This window comes from Giraffa tippelskirchi, chromosome 9 (genome assembly GCF_054371585.1).
Source record: "Giraffa tippelskirchi isolate mGirTip1 chromosome 9, T2T-mGirTip1v1.2.pri, whole genome shotgun sequence".
Lineage (NCBI taxonomy): Eukaryota > Metazoa > Chordata > Mammalia > Artiodactyla > Giraffidae > Giraffa > Giraffa tippelskirchi.
The window spans coordinates 12,613,057-12,636,201 of record NC_137283.1 but is presented as its reverse complement, the minus strand read 5'-3'; the positions used below and the strand labels follow the sequence as shown (position 1 = coordinate 12,636,201).

Sequence of the window (23,145 nt, the reverse complement as noted above, 5' to 3'; positions counted from 1 at the left end):
GTATTCTTGAAACAACTTTGCTTGATTACTTGTTTTCTTTTATTTCAATACTTTTAAAAATTATTTATTTATTTATTTATTTTTAGCTGTGCTGGGTCTTCGTTGATGCGCGGCTTTCTCTAGTTGCAGCGAGTAGGGGCTACTCTCTAGTTGTGGTGTGTTGGCTTCCCATCGTGGTGGCTTCTCTTGTCGTGGCTCACAGGCTGTAGAGCACAGGCTCAGTAGTGGCAGCACATGGGCTTAGTTGCCCTGCGGCATGTGGGATCTTCCCAACCAGGCATCAAACTGGTGCCTCCCTCATTAGCATGCAGATTCTTAACTACTGGACCACCACGGAAACCTTTACTTGGTGTTTCCAAAAAATGCTTTTTTACTGTTTTTTAACCAAAAAAACAAAGTTACACTTTGCTGCTGTTTCCCAATTTTTTTCTCTCGCTAAGTAAGAATATTTCTTTAAAAAGCTGCCATGGTCTACTATTGTCTGCCCTCACCATAATTTCATAAAGAAGAGATACTTTAACACCGAAAGTGGAAGACATAATATCAGAATACAGAACAGTCTGTCCTAAGAAGCAACAGTGGGCAACCTGATACTGACACACACACATGCACAGGACCCTCTGTTTCCGGTAGTGAAAACACTGAAACATATGTGCTGACAGGCAAGAAAAACCAGGTATGTCACTGCCAAGCTGGGCAACTGAACAAGCCAGGCACTCAGACATCATCTGCTGCTTCCTATCATCACTAATTTAATTCAGGCCTTCAGGAAGCATCTGCTCTCTGCCAGGCACTGCCCTGGGCCCTGCAGGAGATGCAGAGTGAGTAAGCACGGCCCCTGTCCTTAGAGGGCAGAGACAGAAGAAGGGTAGGAAGACCCCCACCAGATAGCAGGAGACAAGTCCTACTCTACCCTGGGAGCCACAGGCTGAGAGCTGTAGAGGGACAAACAGGTTCTGTTAACATGTGACTTTGGAGTCCGTCTAGAAGCACAAGAAAGATGAGAAGGATACTTCGGCTGAAGGGAGTAAAGACCTAGGCCTTGGAGATGAGACGGCATGACGAGCCCAGGGAATGGCACCGCGGTCCAGGGTGTGCAGAGGATGACAGATGCAAAAAAAGAGGGAGGCCTGGGTCCTACAGTGCCCTGAAGGCCAAGCTCAGGGGTTTGCATCTTGAACAGCTGGTGATCTGGCGCCACTGCAGGTTTTCACTGCTGTTATCCAGAGCTGTCATTTTTTGTTGTTCAGCCGCTCAGTCGTGTCTGACTCTTTGTGACCCCATGGACTGCAGCATGCCAGGCTTCCCTGTCTTGCACCATCTCCTGGAGTTCACTCAAACTCATCCATTGAGTTGGTGATGCCATCCTACCATCTTGTCCTCTGTTATCTCCCTCTCCTCCTGCCTTCTATGTTTCCCAGCATCAGGGCCTTTTCCAAAGAGTCAGCTCTTCGCATCAGAACTGAGGAACGAAAAGCTGTCATTTACTGAGTGCTTACTGTGTACCAGGTGAGGGCTTCATTTAATCTCAGAACCTCCCTATGATGTAGGAAGGGAGGGTCTACTACTCTATCTTATAGATGAGGAACTGACCTTAGAGAGGTGACATGGTTTGCCCTGAAGGAGCCAAGATCCGCACCCAGGTTTGCCCCATTTCAAAGCCTAGGTTCTTAACATGCCAGCTTGAGAGGCTGAGGCTTTAGGAAGGTAATTCTGACTGCTAAAGGAAGGACAGATTTAGAGCCTGGGAGAATCAGAGGCAGAGATGAGTGTAGGACACGATTGCTGCAGCTTGACTCCCAGGTCGCAAGGGCTGAGGTGGGGAAGCTGCAGTGGGAACAAATGGATGAAAGGTACACTGTTCTGGCAGGAGAACGGGACGAATGCTGTGGCCGTGGAGTGAACAGGGAGAGGGCAAGATGCTGCTGTGCTTTCCAGCTGAGGGATCTGGAAGAAACTCATGCCATTCAAGGAGATTTAAACATCGAGAGAGAGAAAATCTCATTAGATTTTTGAAATAAGGAAAAAACATAAGATTTCAAAGCTCCTTTCTACAGCCCAGGAGACAGAGTGATTACCAAATGTCAAACTGGAATAACCCCCAAATCACTGATTCAGTCTGTATTTTGAAGCTAGCTATTTTTCTCTCTGCCTGCAGGGTATGTGGGATCCTAGTTCCCTGGCCAGGGATCAAACCCGCAGCCCCTACACTGGAAGTGTAGAGTCTTAACCACTGGACCACCAGGGAAGTCCCTGAATCCAATAATTCTGATGTCAATTTTCTGTGCAGGTTTTGGGGGTAGGGGAACAATCTTCGTAGTTGGCTTTAGTAAAAACGAGAACATGGTACACATGCGGGGCTCTTCAGTTTTCCTTTCAGCCCTGTGACAAGTGAATGTTCTTTAAGGGGCAAGCAGGGCACTGCGGACATCCCAAGTAACAGAGAAAACTTTAACAGAACCTTCTAAAGACAGGTTGGCTCCCATGAAGGAATTACAGGCAGAGGAGAAAAGCCTTCGGTATTCAAGTTGCGTAAAATGCATACAGGACCTCACCTTCTCTCCTGGGATATCTTGCTCCTGAGAAAGCCCTTTGAGGGGAAGCGAGAAGGAAGGAAGGATGCCAGCTCAGCGGTCATGTACGTCCCCCCTGTGCAGGGTCTGACCCCAGATTGCTCAAGGTTTCACGTAACCCTCACAACAACCTGACGTAGAGGCTGTTTCCACCCCATCTCGAGAGACGAAGAAACCATGGCTCAGGGAAGAAGACGCACAACTGGGACTGGAGCCCAGAGACTCTGGTCTCTGAAGCCCACGCTCCTTCCCACCAGCCACACCACCTCCTCCACCAGCATAATTCCCTGCAGTAACAGACTGCAGAAAGTGACGGAAGAACAGAATCTAACTGAATAATCAAATCCATGAACAACAGAGAGAAGTGCCTGCAGCCTCCACCAAGTGACACCACTCAGAATGAGCTTGTCAATTTGTATGTGCTGTGTGCTAAGTTGCTTCCATCGTGTCCGACTCTCTGCGACCCTATTATAGCCCACCAGGCTCCTCTGTCCATGGGATTCTCCAGGAAAGAATACTGGAGTGGGTTGTCATGCCCTCCTCCAGGGATCGAACCTGAGTCTCTTACGTCTCCTGCATTGGCAGACAGGTTGTTTACCACTAGCACCATCAGGAAAAAAGTGAAAGTGAAAGTTGCTCAGTGGTGTCTGAGTTTTTGCGACCCCATGGGACTATACAGTCCATGGAATTCTCCAGTCCAGAATACTGGAGTGGGTAGCCTTTCCCTTCTCCAGGGGATCTTCCCAACCCAGGGATCAAACCCAGGTCTCCCGCATTGCAGGTGGATTCTTTATCAGCTGAGCCACCAGGGAAGTCTATGTTGATTTGTACACCAATAAGCAAGCCACACAACAAAACCTGAGCTCTCCTGAGGGACCAGCTCCTCTTCTGAGCCTTACTGAGCCTACCTGAGGTGGAGCCACCAGGGCAACCAGAGTGAGCAAGAATGTGGTCTCTGAGGAAATCTTCTCCAAATATGATCCAGACTTCCCAGCCTGCTTATGACTTTTCTGTCCCATGTCACAGGTGCCGCCTTGGCTCTATGAAATGCTTCTATCAAACCACCAGAGCGAGCAAGGAAATTTGTCCAAATGCCCTGACTTCATGTATTTTTTTCTTCCTCAAAGGTAAGAAAAGAAACTCCATATGTCATCCTAAATAGATGACAGAAATCTGTTAGAAAAATTCAGTGCAAATATGTTTCAGTTCTCATGAAACATAAGGCACTCCGGCAATGTCTCTAACACCCGTCAAAATACATTCTCCATGAACAGACTCACGTCCCCAGAGAGTGACTTGATGAAAGAAGGTGGCACAGAATTGTGGAAAGAAATTGGAGCACGGACCTAATAAATTAGCATGTGTAATAAACTGAGACATGAAATGTAACAGAGATTAGAGAATGGACCTCTGGGGAATGTTTGGGTTCTGAAATCATCTAGATTTTGATGGTCAAAGTTATATGTGAAAAAAATAAGATTATTTTTGATAGTGATGATTGAAATGAATTTTTAGAAGTCTGCTATTTGCACTTTTAGTTTAGTTACGGAGTTAAACCCACTGGTCTGTATGTCTCTCGGAGGTCATTTTCTCTCCCTTCCTGGGTGGAGTCCCCGTAGGCTGATGTAGGCCCCTGAGCATGGCTGCTCCAGGACCTGGTGACAATGAGAGAAGAAGCGAATGCTGGGGCCACTGCCTTTGACCAAACCCACCCAGGCAAGTCTTTGGCAGGCAGGACTCCCTGTCCTGGCAGAGGAGGTACTCATGGTCGTCGATCTCTTTCGCTTTTTTGCACACTGGCTGTTCTTCAGAAAATGTGTTCCTGATACTCACTGGAAACACTTCCCCATGGCTGTCGGAAACAGGGTTCTGCCAGGGCACGTGCTTGGCTCTGAAGTAGCCCAGTGACCCAGGAAACCGCCTTCCACGTTCACTTGGAAAGGAGGTAGCACCTGGCAACCAGGGCGATCTTCATAAATATAGGATCCTCCTGCTGAAATCTTTCCAGGTTCTTCCTGTCTCACACAGAACAGAAGCCGATATTCTCTGCACAGCCCACATGGCTGGGTTGCTCTGGCCCCTACCTTCTCCTCATCTCTCTCCTTGGCTATGTTGCCCCAGCTACTCTACATCTTTAGGCGGTTCCTTGAACTTGTCAAGGTCATTTCCACCTTAAGGCCTTGCATGTATTTGCCTGGAAAGCCCTTCGTTTAGATCTTTGCCTGACGTTTTTCTTCTTGTCCTTTGGGTTTCAGTGGAAAGCACAGTCAGTCAGAAAAGTCAGGACCATCCAGGACACATCCTCCTCCCAGCTCCATCCATGACTGTCCTGCTGAATCTTCTCTTGGGCACTGGTCACTGTGTACATCTTCCACTGTGTGTGTTTACATACTTATTAGCTGTCACCGCTCAACAGCAGGTAAATTCCACCAGAGCCAGGGACCTTTCCTCTCCAGTCCCTACTGTATTATAGCTCTTAGAATAGTTCAACAATTATTTGTTGAACAAATGGTAAATGAATAGGGATTCAAACTCTAGAACTTGTACTTCTCACGGGAAGTTGGCACCTTTTCCGTTAGTGTCTCCTGTACATAATGCTGGGCCTGCCAACCAGGGATGGCCATCCATTCCTTTGTTTGGGTGAACACTAAGGACCTTCCTCTCCTGCCACATCATTACCTCCCAAAGAACAAGTACACATATGTCTTAACACATTTATTAAAAGTTGATCTCTGCCTGACCAGGGATAAGAGGTGGGTGGGTGGTAAGTATGAGATAAATCATGAGTTAAATTAAGAATATTCTAGACCATACTTCTGGACTATTTCATTGCATCCTTTACTAATATCTCATAAGTTTAATTACTCTGCCTTTAAAACAAAATGTACTATCTTAATAGTTCCTCTTTATTTCTTTTATTTTTCTAAAAATTTCTAAATTATTCTTTATTTTAGCAGATGATTTTTTGAATCCTTTTGAAAAGTTAAAAAACTTCTGGTTCAGATTTTTATTTGAATTACACTAAATGTCTATCCTCATTTTGGAAGAATTCTTCTTTGCATGGTCTTTCCTACCAGCAAACTGATAGGTTTCTTAGAGAGTTGCAATTTTCTTGTTAAGTTTTAACTTCACATTTTTTTTTGCTATTATGGATGGATTGTTGTTTAGTTGCTAAGTTGTGTCCAACTCTTTTGCGACCCCATAGACTGTAGCCCCCCAGGCTCCTCTGTCCAGGAGAATTTCCAAGCAAGAATACTAGAGTGGGTTGCCATTCCCTTCTTCAGGGGATCTTCCCGACCCAGGGATCAAACCCATGTCTCCTGCATTGGCAGGCGGATTCTTTACCACTGAGCACCAGGGAATTTCTGTTTTATCTCCCCACCCCTCCAATCTGGTTTGAGATTCATATCTGTAAATCTTAGTTATGAAATGGGGAGTTCTCATGTAAACCCCAGAACCCCTTGAGCTGTACTGTGTATTGTGCTGAATGATCTGGATTCGTGAATAGACCTGTTCCTACTAGACCTTTTCTTTGAATAGGATGAATTTTTATTTTGCATTCATTTGCATCAAATTTACTATATTCTATTTTTTAAAATTGAAGTTGATTTACAATGTTATGTTAGTTTCAGGTATACAGTACAGTACTTCAGTTAAACATATCTGTCTATCCTTTCTCAGGTTCTTTTTCATTATAGGTTATTACAAAATATTGAATATAGTTCCTTGTGCTATTCTGTAGGTCTGAATTGTTTATCTATTTTCTATTTAGAGTACAGAGTTGCTGTCTTCTTTTACAGGTTCTTTGTAACTCAGGTAAATGTTTGTGATCTCTGATTTTACCCTGGGGATCCTTTATATTTCTCCACACATTTTTCTCCCATTCTATGCAACAGCTATTTCAAACCCTCTCTACAATCCTGACAATCCAATTTCACCATCCCCTCACTTTCAGAAGGCAAAAGTGCCTTCTAGTTCAGGGGGCTAGAGATGTAACCAAGCAGGACCCTACGGGGAATTCCCAGGACAGACTCTCCCATGTTCTCTGCCTGCCTCTTGTTTATAGAAAGACTTTACCTTCCTAAGCCAAACCTGAGTTCCAAAGAGTAAATTTAATACATTTAGAAGTGAGAAAATGAAGAAACAAAGGAAAACAGTCAAGTAAGACAAAATAATAATTTAGCCATTAAACAAAATCAAAGACCTTTAGTTCCTCTCAAGGGCTATAGATAATATTCTGAGCCATGTCCTTTGAGCTGTTTTGCAGATACTGAAACCCCTATCAGGTGGACCATGTTTATTGCATGCTGACCACCATCATGAAGGCCCCAGACAGGATGGAATCAGAGGGTCAATGATGTTGATTCCCAATTACCTCACCACCAACCAATCAGAAGAATGTACACAAGCCAATCATGCACCCTGCAACCCTCTCCCTCACCCTGTCTTTAAAAACCTTTCCCTGAAAGCCATCGGGGAGTTCCCGCCTTTTGAGCACTAGCCATCCCCACTCTTGCTTAGCACCCTGCAATAAATGTTAACTTTCCTTCACAACCCAGTGTCAGTAGGTTGGCTTTACTGTGCACAGTCAAGTTTGCTTCAGTAACTGGGGCAAGGGGTTCAGGGAGGCTTAGAACATAAAACAAATTTTGTTCATCTTCCTAAACATCAAATTTACCCACTTACTTGTATCTGGACCATTCTGTCTTTGCTGTCCCAATGTTGATACCCCACCTGTTTTCTGGACCTCATCCCCTCCATTTCCCCAAAACTCCCTTATTGTTGGACACTTAGGTTGTTTCAAAGTTTTCCTAACATAAAAGTATAACACTTAATGAACTGCATTGTGATATACCCTTGGTTGCTTGTCTAGTTATTCCTTAGGGTAAATGATTGAAAGTATACTTGCTGGATCAAAGGGTATGCACACTTTGACTGCTTTGAGTTACCAAGTCACCCATGTGCTAATATGTGCTACTTTGTGTGTATTAGCCTGCCTGGTCCTCTGAACTCTTACCAACACAAATTATCGTCCTTTTTAACCATTAATTTGTTAGGCGAGTGGCATTTCATTATTTCAATTTGCATTTTTATTGCTTGTCTGAACAAATGCTAAACTTTGCCCTGCTCATGGCCGTCTTCCCATTGCCTCAGTGTGCTGCTGCTGAATGGAAGAAATGAATGAATGTACAGACCATAGATCAGGGCTGGGTGTTGCTTTGAATACAGTTGAGATACAATGAAAGTTGAATATTTTTTCATATGCTTATTGGTCATTTACATTCTTCTTTTTTGTTGTTTTTGGTGAATCGTCTGCCTACGTAGACTGCCCTTTCATCTACTAGCATATTATGAGGATATTAATTGTCGAGGGCTCAGTTCACTTTTTGCCTGGAGAGGAAGATGTTCTGCTGAAGTCCTCGTGATCCGGGAGAGAACCCAGAACTCTCTTTCCAGCCTCAAAGGCCCCTCCCCTAAACACGGAGGACAGGAGTGTGGGGATGGGATGCCAGTGACAACAGGGTGAGATGAAACCTCACTTGTTCAAGCACTGTGGATAAGAGCTGTCGCTCCAAGTGATAAGCTTCTCTTTTTCCCTACAGCCAGTTGTTTAATAGAATCTTAGAAAAAAGGTGTTGATTCCTCAACAGGACAAGGCCTGCTGAGATCAGTACAGCTTGTAAGGTACAAGTTAGGATTGAACCTTACCTTCACGTTAGCACCAACTAGAGATGGAGACACGCTTCTCAAATAATGCTACCTCAAGTGAAAGACACCGAATCCTCATGTGGATGGTGAGCCATTTTACAAGGGTGAGACACATGTGGACAGTACTTGACTTTATGTCAACACTGTGATAGCAACAAGTTTTTCACAACACGTTAAACTGCAGAGACCTACAGCTCTGGGCTTTCTCAGACAAAAGTCAGTCTGTCTGCTTGACCACTGACCAGGACTGTGTTTCTATGTGCCTTGATACTAATTAATGAGGACTGGCTGTGAGAAGATGTACAGATTTGTCTCTTATTTGCAGAGAAAGGCACTTATTACTCTTTTCTCAGTACTTTGATGAGAATTATCTCATGAAACTGTGGATAGGGGAGATACCTGCTGGTCTGTGACTCCCTTGTGAACATAAAACACAATGATTCAGCTACCTGTGATAATTAATAAGCAAAGACACTTAAATAATGCCTTTAAAACATTGCATGTACAAATTTGACTATAATGCAAGAATTTAGCAATCTGGGTCTTCAACAAACACTCATTTTCCAAAAGTTTGACACACAGGACATCTTCTGTCATATAAATAGTGTCATAAATGACACTTATATCAGGAAACAAAAATATTTAATTCATGACATGTCTAGAGCCATGAGACTTTGGAGCCAGAAGGGACCTTGGGGGGTCTCTGCTGTAAGCCTGGGAGATAAGGGGTTTGTGGGAAATCCAGCCCCTGCAGGTACCCTCCAAACTCTGGCCAGGAGTTCCTGGCCCTTCTTTGCATCCTTCCCTCAGGAACACAGCACTTACATATCTAGAGGCAGACAGTTCTAGGAAGCACTTCAGCCAGCCCTTTCTCCCATAACCATTGGCATGGTCACCTGCCTAGTGGTGGAGGAGAAGCAAATGCTCATTCCTGGGCTTGAAGGATCCCAAGGTATGGAAGGTTGACCATTGAGGTTCAATGGAACCAAGATGGCTTCAGTTAAAAACATGACCATCTAGGAGTCCAGGTTCCGGGACTAGCCCCAAGCTTCACAAGCTGGTTCTTCAGGTAGTTAAAACTCAGATGACAGTGATCATCCTTAACTCATCCTCAGGCCCTGAACACCCAGCCAAAGTGAGTCAACTATAGGCACCAGTTCTGTCTACAGCCAAGGGCTGACTCCCATCCAGAAAAAGCCTATTTCTAAAATGGTTCTTCTGCTACTGGACATGACTGTGAAGCCCTAATTTCTACATGGGTTGTCATACTAAGGACACTGACCTGCCACCGATGTCCCTGTGTTGATGGGAATATGCACATTATTCTGCTATGGGCCCCAGATTGCAGAACCCGCGGTAGAGGCAGGAGGGACGTGAAGTCTGGATGAGGCTCTGTCGGTGTGAGGGATCCTCCGGGTCAGGCAGAGGCTGCTAGCAGTCAGCTAGGCGTTTAGATTTCCCCAGTACTCAGTCACAAACACTGCCTGAGTGTTTGTGATCTGGGGGCTCCACGTGTTCTCTGGTTTGGTTACTGTCTCAGTCTGGTTTCCCCAGAAGCCGACCCCAAGGCATGGCTTCGAGTGCTTGGAGTTTATTTGAGAAGTGGTCCCAGGAACCAGTGGAGGAGTGGAGAAGAGAGGCAGGGAAGGGGAGACAGCCTGCTCAAGCTGGTCCTCACTGTGAGGGCCCAGAGCAAGATCTACTGGGGAAGTCAGGGCAGCAGTGGGCAGCATACATCCCAGGGTCATTGCCCCAGCGGAGGCAAAGGAGCTGGAGGATTTATACTCTTCCTATCAGTCACTGGATAGGGCTCTTTTTGGGGAGGGGAGCACTGCCTAGACTGTGCTTCTACACTCGTGTCTAGAGTCTAGACACTCCCAGCCTGCCTTCTGCACAGGAAGGAGTGCTCCTGCTGTGTCAGGGACGCCCAGGCAGATGGACCTGGGGCCAATGTGCAGCAGAGCGGTAAAGAGATAAGACGAGCACTAACAGCTTCTGGAACAGTTTCTTTAGCCCAGATCCACTCCCCAACCAAGGTGTGTGTGTGTGTGTCTGCATGTGTGCACTGGACAGACTAGCTGTGGTCATATTACAAGGGAAGTCATATTTACTCTGATCCTGAAGGTGGGAACCTGGGAGGTTCTGATGCAGTATTTTCCCCATCCCGTTCTTCAGAGCATGACAAAACAGCGCATGTGGTTAGGGACCTCTGGCTTGACACTGCACGCATGGATGGGAAATAGACACTTAGCTCTTCTTTCAGTGCTAGCACAGGGGTGTTATTTCACAACAGTGAAGTTTCTTTTCCTTGAGGTTGTTAAAGGGGCTCTGAAGTTATTAATATTTGCTGGGCTCTGGCTTTGTGTTACCCCTATGCTGTAAAATTCAGTTGTCTCAACTCTATAAGGGGGCACGGTTATACCCATTGGACAGATGAGGCCACCATGCATTTGTCCAATCAACAATGAAGACCCAGGCAGGGTTCTAGGGATAGATATGAAAACAAGGTGCACATGGGCTTGTTGACATGCTGGGAGCAAGTTCAAGGGCCACAGGGCAGCTCCAGCCGCTGAGTGGAGAAAGGACTGGAGCGGCCACAGAGGGCAGCTAGGAGGCAGGTGTAGTGAGCAGATAAGAAAAGGCCTGGACTTAGAACCAAAGTCCAGAGTTTGCAAACTGCGGGGTTGTGTTTCTGTCTAATCATTCTGTCTAATCCTGAAGCCTATCTCTATACCCTTCTGATTCTAAACAACCTTCCATAGATGAACCTCTCTTTCTGTTTTCCTTTAATCAGAGTAACCCATTCTTGTTGGAGAAAGATATATTAATTTTCTCTTTTGGTTTGCTATCTGCGTTTTTATATACACTGATTCATGGTTGGTGGTGGGAAAGACTTTAACTTTGGGAAGCTGGCACATTTGGGAGTTTGGATAAAAGCGACGCCCCTAATTTCCTACTCAGCGAGGGCACAGGGCAGGGTGGAGGCAGGAAGGGGGGCTTTTCAAAGTGCCCAGGACTTTCCTCCATTTCCTGTCCACATTCTGCCCAGGAGAGCCCAGTACAGATGCGTGGCTGTGCCTCCAGAAGGTGAGGCTTGGAGTTGAATGAGGGTTGAATGTGCCGGACTCATCCCAGCCTGGCACCCCACTGGTACAGCGTGAGTTGGGACCACCAGGCAGCAAAGTCAGTAGGATGTGGAGTCATCATAAGAAGAAATGACACACTATGCTTCAGTTGCCATCTGGCTCTCAGCCCTAGCAGACAAAATGTGAGTGTAATGGAGCATCGGTTTAAGCAGCAGAGAGGATCAAAGCTCATAACCGTAAAGGAGGCAAAAGGTTGGAGCCTGCATCCCAGGGAAGGGCTGCCTGTGAAGGCCAGAATCTGCTCTCCACCCACAGACATGCCAGGGTAAAGAGGGGTATGCCATCCCCAGGCACAGGAGCCGGCTGGTTTATGAGGGAAGATTCAATGATTATGGAGGACGGGATGGGAATGCGTGAAAGGCAGAGTGTGAGGTGTTGGAAGGTTCAGGGGCTCAGCCATGAAAGACAGTGCAGACTGCTCTATGGTGGTCCCTCCTAGGTTGGCCAGCTCCCTGCTTCCCTGCTTAGCACCCCAGCTTGGCTGCTGAGCAGATGAAGGGGGCTCATGGACTATATATACGGGTTACCAGCAGTCATTAGCTTAGAGAGTCTACTCTCAGAATAGGGAAAAAATGGATCCTAAGTACAAAGAATTCAAGATATTACCAGACAAGATCTAATCTGAGTTTCAGAAGCAGCAGCTTATAGAGGAAGGAGCCTGTGACTTGAGGCCAAGAGGTTTGTGATGCAGCCTCTGAAACTTACTAGCTGCGGGCCTTGAGTGAGGACCTTCACGACTAGCCTCAGTTTCTTCCTCTGCAGCACAGGGCTGTGTCTGCCTCAAAGGTTTTACGTTAAATGAACTAACACACGCAAAGCACCGGACACATAGGAGACGCTGAACAAATGCTGGCTTCTCCCCTTCCACTGGAGGCAGCAGGGGTCAAGTCTAGGGTGGACGTACTTAGGGAGGAGCTGTAGGGGGAACCCAGGCATGTCATGGAGGATGGTGGAAGAGAGGCTAGGATCCCCTTCTGCCAGCGGTACAGTCTATTTTCTGTGGTTTTCACACCATGTCCCTTGGAACTCGGTGGCCTACATGGGCTTGGAAGGAAGAGAGAGGACGGTGGGACTGAAGATCAAGTGATTGGGGTTTTGGGGAACCCTCGGAGCAGCAGTGTTTGTATCTGATTAGAACCCTGGGATTCCATACAAGGTTTGTTTGGGAAAGGTTCTAACTAAGTCAAGCCCAAATCTGAAAACTGCAGAGATAGTGACCTAGAAGGCAACTTTCAGTGCAAAGACTTTATACTATGAGATGAAGCTTTATCACTGGCTAAAAGAGGGCTGACTAGATGCCCTCAATCCACAGGAAACATTCCTCGGGAGAGGGTGGTGTGAAATAACACAGCTCTTACCAGTAAGAGAGACTGTGGGTACTACATTACAGACTCGAAAGGCAAGGGCTTTCTTGATGAAAGATGGGATAGGAGAGGTCTTGGGAGATATCCAAGGACACGCGGGGCTGTTTTCCTGTTTGAATAATTCTGCATTAATCAAGTCAAGTTTTCCTGGGCTCTCCCAAGTGCACAGGGATGGGCATTTTAGAGAGTGCTCTTTGGGGTCTCAGCACATCTCAGCACAAATACAGAGCCTCGCCCCAGCGGCAAGAGACCGGGCAGAGACTGGGGCGTCTGCTGTGACTTCACAGCCCTTACCTTCTTCAGCTCTTCCTGGACGCTCTGGCTGTTGTCTTCAGAGGACAGACTTTCCTTCTGGTTCTCAGACTCGGTCTTGGGCTCGGATTCCTGATCCTCCCCAGAAGAAGTCTCCTTCTCACTCATTTTCATTGCTAGCTCGTACAGCCTGTTCCTCCGTTTCTCTTCTGCGGTGTCTGTGCTGGCCCGGGGGTGCCGAGCCTCACTGCTGATGTCAATCTCTGATAAATCACCTGACACCTAAAGGAAAGCCAGAATCATGAGCTGAAGACCCTTCTGCTACAGCCATGTTGTTCCCAATAATCTCCGGGTAAAGGTCAATCCTTTACATCAGGCTTCCCTGATGGCTCAGTGGATAAAGAATCTGCCTGCAAGGCGGGAGACATAGGAAATGTGGGTTCAGTCCCTGAGTTGGGAAGATCCCCTGGAGAAAGAAATGACAACCCACTCCAGTATTCTTGCCTGAGAAGTCCCATGAACAGAGGAGCCTGGTGGGCTCCAGTCCATGGGGTTGCACGAGTCAGACATGATTTAGTGACTAAACCACCAAAGGTCAATGAAAATGAAGGTAAACTAAACCAGGAAAATGAGGCTCTTACTTGATCTGCTTTCCCTATGGATGGGCCCTTACTTTTTATTCTTACTTTCTCAAACATATGCATCTTAACACTTTGTTAAAACTTTAGGCAGAACCAATGCAATACTGTAAAGCAATTATCCTTCAATTAGAAAAACAAAAAAAACAAAAAACTAGGCAGATGAGCATCTGTAGTCAGAAAAGTGAATTCAGTGTTTTTCATTTGCAAAATACTTATCCAGTGGCGACTAAGGGCAACACTGTGCTGGTACTGAGGATGCAAGTCTGAGCAAACCTCCACCAGCTCCCAGTGGAGGGGACGCTAAAACCCTGCTAAGTGCAGAGAAGCAGGGGTGGGGACGGAGGCTCTGACAGCCCTGCTAAGGGGCACCTGGTGGGAGGGCTGGGAGTCAGGGAAAGCTGGCTTGTGGAAGTGGTGTTTGAATTGAGATTCAAAGTGCAGCAGTTACCCAGCTAAAAGGGAGAGAGGAAAGAACCATGTTCCAGGTAGAGCACAAAGATTCGGAGACGGTGTGAGGTTCTCGTGCATACATAAGGAATACCATGCCACCTTCCCCTGGTAGTCACACAATTACATCTCTGGCTCCTACCATCTCCTAGAGCTCCCTCTATGAGTAGAGCCCTGACCAGGCCTGGACTCCAGGCCGTGAACTGCAGGAAGACATGGAAATCGTTAAGTCTCACTCTATTCTTCACCTCATGTTGGACAGATGTGTATGGAATTTTAACAAGGTAACCCTCAGCGTACCATCAGGGTCCACTGCACACAATATTAGCTTTTGAATTTCCTCTTTGAGTTGTTCTATCTGTTTAAAAGGCTTGGTCTTTCATGACTTTTATTCTTTCTTAAAGAACTCCCAAAGAACAAAGAGAAAATGTACTAATTCTGTAAATAAACCTCCTTCCATCTTGCAATTATTATTTGGGTTCATTGGACACTTTTATAAATCTAAGACTCATGAAGAGATTTTTATGATCTCATTTTCCTTATCTTTGGAAATACTTTGCTGTTTTATCATCCTGGGAATTATCTTTCATCATTACTCATCAAATACTCCCAATTATGCTAAAAAAGAGACTAGAATAACAAAAGAGAAGAATGGAATTACTTAGAAGGATGATTCAACATGGAAATAAATTATCACCATTTTGAGTCTGCTTTTAGCTCACTGTATACAGTTGGGATTTCAAAATTTTTCATTATGGCAAAGGAAAAACACTGAGAGAACAACATTTCACAATTATTAGATGACTCAGAAGATGAAGCTGGAGAGCAGCTCCACAGACTCTAATGATGATGGACGAACTTGGTTGTCTAAGTAAAATCTCAGACTAAGAGTCTTCAGATGACAGTGTCCTAAGTGAATTTTCTCAAACCCAAGAATCAATAAGTAAATAAGAATCGATGAGTAAACAAAGAATCAATGCGTAAACAACGTATCTATCAGGATATGAGAAAAGATGGTATTTTCATTCAGTTTGTCATTCAACAGGAACAGCTTCATCACACAACATTTCGCAACAAGAATCTAGACCATCCTGTTCTGCTAAAAAGGTGTGGCAGATTCTTTATGAAGTTCATGCATCACATTTGCTTGATTCAGTTTATAATTTGACAAATGCGTAAGGGAGCTGTTTATATAAAGGCAGTTAAGAGGAGACAGATGATAAAAGTGAAAAAAAAATCAACAGGTTGATAAACAGGGTCCCTTGGATGATGATTTTTTTTTTTCTGGCCCTCAGTAAGAATCAATGGTGAGGACCTCATGAGAGGTGGCTGATGCCCCCAGCATGCTTGAGAAGGAGGAATCCCATGGTCTTAGGACTTGGCAGGGGGCTCCACGGGAAGAATGGTCTCTGAGCATGTTCTTGAGAGATGAGGAGCATTTTAATATGTGTGAAACAAATCGCCAGTCCAGGTTCGATGCATGATACAGGGTGCTCGGGGCTGGTGCACCAGGATGACCCAGAGGGATGGGATGGGGAGGGAGGTGGGAGTGGGATTCTGGAAGGGGAACACATGTACACCCATGGTGGATTCATGTCAATGTATAGCAAAACAAATACAATATTGTAAAGTTAAAAAATAGATAAATAAACTAATTAAAAAAAATATGTTGACATGGGATAGGCATTGTTGATGAGGAAGCAGCAGGATGGTTAAGACCTAGGGTGCATGAAGCAGCTCGGCACAGTTAGAGGAATAAGGCTCAGAGGTGGAGACCGTGGGGAGCTTGGGGGTGTGGAGAAAACAGGCCCGGGTCAGACTGCAGAGGAGTAAGCGTCTGCCAGGTGGCACTAGCGGTAAAGAACCCACCTGCCAATGCAGGAGATGAAAGAGATGAGGGTTTGATCCCTGGGTTGGGAAGATCCCCTGGAGGAGGGCATGGCAACCCACTCCAGTATTCTTGCCTGGAGAATCCCATGGACAGAGGAGCCTGGCAGGCTACAGTCCATGGGCTTGCAGAGTTGGACACAAATGAAGCGACCTAGCACAGTACAGCAGGCATCTGTGTAAGGGGTGAGCTTTACCTGTCAAGTATCTTCGGGCTCTTGGGCCTCCCCAGGCTGCTGGGTAGCCCCAAGGGCACTCAGAGGCTGGCTCAGGGAAGATCCTGGATGTTCCTGGAAGGTGAGCACCCAGGAGCTCCCTAGAGTAGGAACAAGGTAGCTGCCCAGGAGCTGCATGACAGGGCTGGAAGCGGATGAAACAGAGAGCTGAGGTGGGGCCTGAGGGAGAGATCCAGGTTCTAACTGGGCACACAAGGGACGGAGCCTCAGACACGGGCAGGATGCCCAGGCTGGGGGGGAGCGCAGAGGATGACTTGATGAACAGGGGCCCCATCACTGAGAGACCTGCAGGGACCAGGAACACTGCTCAGCTCTCAGAGGACACCAGAAGGCCCCTCACAACCTAAGACAGTGAAGGTGGAGGAAGTGGAGGGGTTGGATGACTGGTTATTTACTTTAAAAATACAGTTTTAAACAGAAAGTTGATTAAATTGCAAGCGGCTAAGTTTCTGTTGGATTGGCTGTTTTTACATTCCTGGCTCTTCAGAGTGGGGAGACTGATGAGGAAATTTAAGGCAGTTACAGAAGAACAAAAAGTTGCCTTTTCTTTGCACATTTATATTTAGTGTGTGGAGTGCATGCAGACATGCTTGGTTGTGTCTGACTCTTTGTGACCTCATGGTCTGTAGCCCACCAGGCTCCTCTGTTCATGGGATTCTCCAGGCAAGAATACTGGAGTGGGTAGCCATTCTCTTCTTCAGGAGATCTTCCCGACCCGGGATCAAACCCGAGACTCCTGCATTGGCAGGCGGATTCTTTACCACTGAGCCACCTGAGAAGCCCCTAATTTGGAGATTCTGGCTAAATAAGGATGATGTTATTGTTGTTCGTTGCTAAGTCATGTCTGACTCTTTTCAACCTCATGGACTATAGCATGCCAGGTTCCTCTGTCCTCCACTATCTCCCAGAGTTGGCTCAAATTTAAGTCCATTGAGTTGGTGATGTTATCTAATCCTCTGCCACCCCCTTCTCTTTTGCCGTCAGTCTTCCCCTGCATCAAGGTCTTTTCCAGTGAGCTGGCTCTTCACATTAAGTGGCCAAAGTACCAGAGCTTCAGCTTCAGCATCAGTCCTTCCAATAAATATTCGGGGTTGATTTCCTTTAATATTTGATCACTGGATTGATCTCCTTGCAGTCCAAGGGAGTCTCAAGAGTCTTGTTCAGCACCACAATTCAAAAGCATCAGTTCTTCAGCGCTCAGCCCTCTTTATGGTACAACTTTCACCTTCATACATGACTACTGGGAAAACCATAGCTTTGACTATATGGAACTTTGTTGGCAAAGTGAGGTCTCTGCTTTTTAATATGCTATCTAGGTTTGTCATAGCTTTCCTTTCAAGGAGCAAACATCTTTTAATTTCGTGGCTGCAGTCACTGTCCCCAGTGATTTTGGAGCCCAAGAAAATAAAATATGTCACTGCTTCCATTATTTCCTCTTCTATTTGCCATGAAGTGATGGGACCAGATGCCATGATCTTAGTGTTTTGAATGTTGAGTTTCAAGCCATCTTTTCACTCTCCTCTTTCACCCTCATTAAGAGGCTTTTTAGTTCCTCTTCACTTTCTGCCATTAGATGGTATCATCTTCATATCTGAGATTATTGATATTTCTCCTGGAAATCTTGATTCCAGCTTGTGATTCATCAAGCCTGGCATTTCTCATGATGTTCTCTGCATACAAGTTAAATAAGCAGGGTGACAATATACAGCCTTGTTGTACTCCTTTCCCAATTTTAAATGAGTCAGTTGTTCTATGTCTGGTTCTAACTCTTGCTTCTTGACCTGCATACAGGTTTCTCAGGAGATGGGTAAGGTGGTCTGGTACTCTCATCTCTTTAAGAATTCTCCACAGTTTGTTGTGATCCACACAGTCAAAGTGTAGTCAATGAAGCAGAAGTAGATGTTTCTCTGGAACTCCCTTGCTTTCTCTATTATCCAATGAACATTTGCAATTTGATCTCTGGTTCCTCTGCCTCTTCAAAACCCATTTTGTTTGTCTAGAAGTTCTCGGTTCATGTACTAAGCCTAGCTTGAAAGATTTTGAGCATTACCTTGCTAGCATGTGAAATGAATACAATTGTATGGTAAAATTTTAAATACCTGATGACAGAATAGTTATTAAGATAAACTAGCATATCTTCTTAACCAAGAGGTTCTCTGTGGTCTGCAAGTTCTTTACACTAACCTTTAAATTTTCATTTTTGTTTCATTGATAACCTAAAAAAAGCACATTGTAGATTAGCAGGGCAACCACCTTACCACTGAGTGCTGCCAGGGGATTGCCATTCCTTTGTTTGATTTATGCTTCTGGTGGTGCTAACAGGTCTCTTACATTGACAGTAGTTAAGTTTTAATGCAGCCATTCTCAAACCAGATACTCTCTGAAAATTCTTGGGTAGTCCATGAATTCTCAAGATTGAGAAACACAGCTGCTGCTGCTGCTGCTGCTGCTAAGTCACTTCAGTCATGTCCGACTCTGTGCGACCCCATAGATGGCAGCCCACCAGACTCCTCTGTCCACGAGATTCTCTAGGCAAGAATACTGGAGTGGGTTGCCATTTCCTTCTCCAGAGAAACACAGAGGTGGACATAAATGGAGGCAATGGGGATGTGAGGGGTGGAGGAAGGAACTGGAGGGTTCCTGTGGCTGAGCACGGCCGTGTGGTGTGGGTGAACACTGGTCCAGGTACTGCACACACAGAATCTCATTCAAGAGGCCCAATCATTCACTCTGTGTCCCTGAGGATGCTAACATTGAGTAGGCTGTCCAAGGTCATGTGGCTAGAGCGTGGCTGAGCTGAAGATGGCCTGACCCTAAAGGCCAAGCTCTGCATTCTTCCAAGATACAGCTAGAAGCTCCACACTAAACCACACTCCTTGGAAGGAGACCAGACTGCAGAACCACAGAGCAGGGGAAGAACCCGAGATGCAAAGGATTTAACCTCTTGTTTCACAAGGGGAAGTTATAAAAGAGCGAGGAGATCCTTTTTCTAGCAGCACTCTAATGATGGGTACTTTCATATTTTCTCAGTCCCCCTTTCCTTCAGTCAGCCTAGTGGTCTGTCTTTATAGACCTTGGAATCCTGCCTGCTTTAGCTCAAAGCAGTTTTTCTCCACCTCAGCCTCATCACTATCATCAACCAGATTCTCCGCACCTTTTAAGGGAGGAAAGTCAATGTCTTCCAGGCTGGACAACCCCAGTCCTAGCGTCACTTTCTGAGAGCTTGCCTTTCAACTGTCAGGTCACTCGAGGTGGGGCGGTGGGGGCCTCTGGGTCTCCTCTATCTTCTTCCAAGGAGCCCCGCTAAAGGGTTACTCGCAGATGTCACATGTCCGCCTTCAATGAATATACCCGGGTGTCCTGGTGGCCCTCATTAGCCCCGGTGATGAAAGATTCTGAACCTGACCTAAAAATCAGAATTTCGGCAGCTTGCTTTCAGATATTATTTCAGTCAACTACAGAGAAAAAGGACTTCCCTGGTGGCTCAGAGGTTAAAAGCGTCTGCCTCCAATGCAGGAGACCTGGGTTCGATCCCTGGGTCGGGAAGATCCCCTGGAGAAGGAAATGGCAACCTACTCCAGTATTCTTGCCTGGAGAATCCCATGGACGGAGGAGCCTGGTAGGCTACCGTCCATGGGGTCGCAAAGAGTCGGACACGACTGAGCGACTTCACTTTCACTTTCACTTTACAGAGAAAAGCCCCAACAGGCTAACTAACCCTAGACACTCTTTATGCAGCAAATGGCCGTGGTTCTACTTGCAAATCCCTTGGCATACACAGTGATCCCAAATTCGAGAAGAGCAGCAAGAGCCTGGGGCTGGCTGAGTCCGCCTATGTCCTGTCTCTTCGGCAGGCCTGGGAAAGCTCTGTCTCTGGTGCCTTAAGCTGGAGGTCTGTCCTCTCCCGATGTATTGATGTCAACCCCTTGATGTCAATCCTTGGTCAGCTTAACAGGGTGGAAATGGGAAGGTGGAACCTGGAATTTTATCAGACTTCATACCGAAATACATCTGCCTGCCTCGAGGAGCACTCCGTCCTATGCAAGGGTCTGAGTTGGGCCAGTGGAGCCACACAGAAGGGAAGTATGAGGCCGGGCCTTGGGACAAGTCTGGTGAAGGGGCTTTTGGGAGCTCAGCACCTGGATGTCAGCTGGAAGGTTCAATTTTAACTTTTATAGTTACAGGTTGGTTGTCTTGGTGTGATTCCCAAGCTGTTCTCTGAGTCCTTCGTATTATAAAATTGATTTAAAAATAAACAAGAAAAGTGAAAGTGTTAGTCTTCCAGTCATGTCTGTCTCTTTGTGACCCCATGGACTGTAGCCCACCAGGCTCCTCTGGCCATGGCATTCTCCAGGCAAGAATACTGGAGTGGGTTGTCATTTCCTCCTCCAGGAGATTTTTCTGATGCAGGGATTGAACCCGGGTCTCCTGCATTACAGGCGGATTCTTTACCGTCCAAGGCACCAGGAAACCTCAGTTAAATCTGGGACCCAGATCCCTCTTCCAGAGCCCAAATCCCTCTGACGAGTGGGCTGCGCCCCTGGTCTGTTCTCCCTGTGTAATCTCCTGTCTGGCAGAATTAACTACGCCATTTGTTGAAACAGCAGCCATTTGCTCCCTGGAATTATGGCAATCTGTACAAAATACCCAGAAAACCATTAGCCTGGACTTCTCAGGTCAGTATTTATATGAGGAATAGGCATTTAAGTCACAGTTATTTTCATACTGACTACAATTGGCCTGTCACTTTGTGGAAATAGCTTTTAGGAAGGAAGCAGCATTAACAGTGAACTTCATCTTTTTTTTTTTTTCCTCTCTCTCTGACTCAGCATTGGAACTGGGTGTAGATTAAGTCACATGATCCTTGGATTTTGATAGTGATTCAGTACCTGGACAGTAATGCCAGCATGAGGGTCAGAATCTTAGAAGGGGCATGAAGAGGCTCCTAAAGAATCATGTGCTGAACTTCAGGTCAGGGGCTGGGATAGTGGGGCTGAGGGCTGTTCCCGATCCCCTTCTTTTCATTGCTAACGACCTGCTACCTGCTGTGAGTGGGCTGGATTCCAGTCCCTGCTGTATTGTCGTTGCTTAGTTACTCATCGTGTCCGACTCTTTGCGATCCCATAGACTATAGCCCTCCAGGCTCATCTGTCCATGGAATTCTCCAGGCAAGAACACTGGAGTGGGTTGCCATGCCCTCCTTCAGGGGATCTTCCCGACCCAGGGATAGAATCTGTGTCTCCTGCGTTGGCAGGCAGATTCTTTACCACTGAGCCACCTGGGAAGCAGTCTCCGCTCTAGAGAGAGCTCAACATTTCCCTCATGGGATGAGCATGCCTTTACTGCCTCAAGTAAGTAAAGGCTTTAACTGACAGGTAGCCCCCCTATTTAATATCCGCCCAAAGTAGGGCCACAATTTAACTACAGCAAAACGAAAGTCATCATTTTTGGTCCGTCCATCCTAAGTCCCTTCAGTTGTGTCCAACTCTTTGCGACTCCATGGACTGTAGCCCACCAGGCTCCTCTGTCCATGGGATTCTCCAGGCAAGAATACTGGAGTGGGTTGTCATTTCCTTAATATCCAGCAGAGTCTTGGTTAAAAATGTAAAGCTCTGAGCACTTGTGTTCATGCACATTTCTCTCCCCACTGGGGAGAAAACTTAATAATTCATCAGGGCCTATGACACAAGAGTGTTAAAGAAAAATTGTTATATACAGTAAATATCTCATTGCTTTCTAGACTGGTTCTCTGCAACCAGCTAGTCATGGAGGCACCCAGAAATTCTCACTAACAAGGGGAATCACTTGACAGATCGTTGTCTAAGATTCTTCTTCTGTGCAGAGGGTATTTGATCATACTTGCTCTAAACTGTTCCCAAGTTATGATCTGTACTTGTGGAGGCTGCTGTGGAGGTGGGCGTGAGAGGCACGAGGAACCGGCAGCCTTGTCTCAGAGCAGCTCTTTAAGTTTTCATATAAAGGAAGGTTCCATGCTAACAAGCTATGAAACTCAACAGTGAAGAATTGGGGTGGAGAAGGGGGGACTCTCACCCTTTAGTCTGTGCATTGGAGGAAATTCAGATACAATTTGAATTAGACTGAAGGGCTTGCTTGGGAGTGTTCTCTTAATACACCTCAGAGGTAGGCGGACCTGACAGGTGGCTCATTGTTCACGGGTGTGGGGGTTGTTGTCACTCCACAACCAACATGCATGGTCTTGCAAGACATCTCAGAGTGCCTCTCTTTGAATTCAGAGCTGTACAGCACTCAGGAACCAGGGCTTGGGGGAGGCAGCCATCCACTCCTTTACAGACCCCTCATCTCGATCCAGGAGCAGCTCGGACCAGTAGAGGTCAGGTTATTTTGGCCCCTCATAGGCCTGAGCTGACTGAGCTGTCCCTAGAGTGATGTACTGGACCACACTGAGAGACACTGTGAGAAGCAGCCTCCAAAGTGTGTGTTCATTTGAAGCCGTTTATGTGGAGGGTGCTGTATTCTGTGTTCTCTCCATAAGGATCCACGGGATAAATTTCTCTGGGATTTCAGCTCCAGGAGCAGCATCTTTTAAGGAGTGGATTTATGATTCTAATATGGCTTCCATGACTCAGAAAACTGCTCATAGTTTCCTGCAGATATGTTTAATTATTCAATAATGATTTGATGACAAATAACAACATTAAATCTTACCTCATGCTGTGTGGGTGCTGTGCTTAGTTGCTAAGTTGTGTCTGACTCTTTTGCGACCCTTTGGACTATAGCCTGCCAGGCTCCTCTGGGATTTTTCAGGCAAATATACTGGAGTGGGTTGACATGGTGTGACATTCCAACACCAGGGCTTGTTGGTAACACTTCCATGTTGGAATCTTCCTAACCCAGGGATCAAACCCACA

At 46.1% G+C, this 23,145-nt stretch overlaps 2 protein-coding genes across 5 annotated transcripts in view; one reads left to right on the top strand and one right to left on the bottom strand.

Annotated features, from left to right (window-relative positions):
• MYRIP (myosin VIIA and Rab interacting protein) overlaps positions 1 to 23,145 on the bottom strand; it is a 227,693-nt gene that overhangs the window by 31,706 nt on the left and 172,842 nt on the right. For both annotated transcript variants that reach the window (XM_081527574.1, XM_081527576.1), the window contains one exon: positions 13,087 to 13,326. In XM_081527574.1, coding sequence (XP_081383700.1) covers positions 13,087 to 13,326 — 240 coding nt within the window. The remainder of the gene's footprint in view (positions 1 to 13,086; positions 13,327 to 23,145) is intronic.
• LOC145520641 (uncharacterized) overlaps positions 1 to 23,145 on the top strand; it is a 279,274-nt gene that overhangs the window by 196,585 nt on the left and 59,544 nt on the right. The window contains exons 6-7 of one of the 3 annotated variants that reach the window (XM_081527640.1): positions 3,600 to 3,700; positions 4,829 to 4,992. The exons of 1 other annotated variant lie outside the window; for it this stretch is intronic. In XM_081527640.1, coding sequence (XP_081383766.1) covers positions 3,600 to 3,700; positions 4,829 to 4,992 — 265 coding nt within the window. Of the gene's footprint in view, positions 1 to 3,599; positions 3,701 to 3,847; positions 3,962 to 4,828; positions 4,993 to 23,145 lie in introns of those variants that run through there. One more of the 3 variants, XM_081527641.1, reaches the window with a different exon arrangement.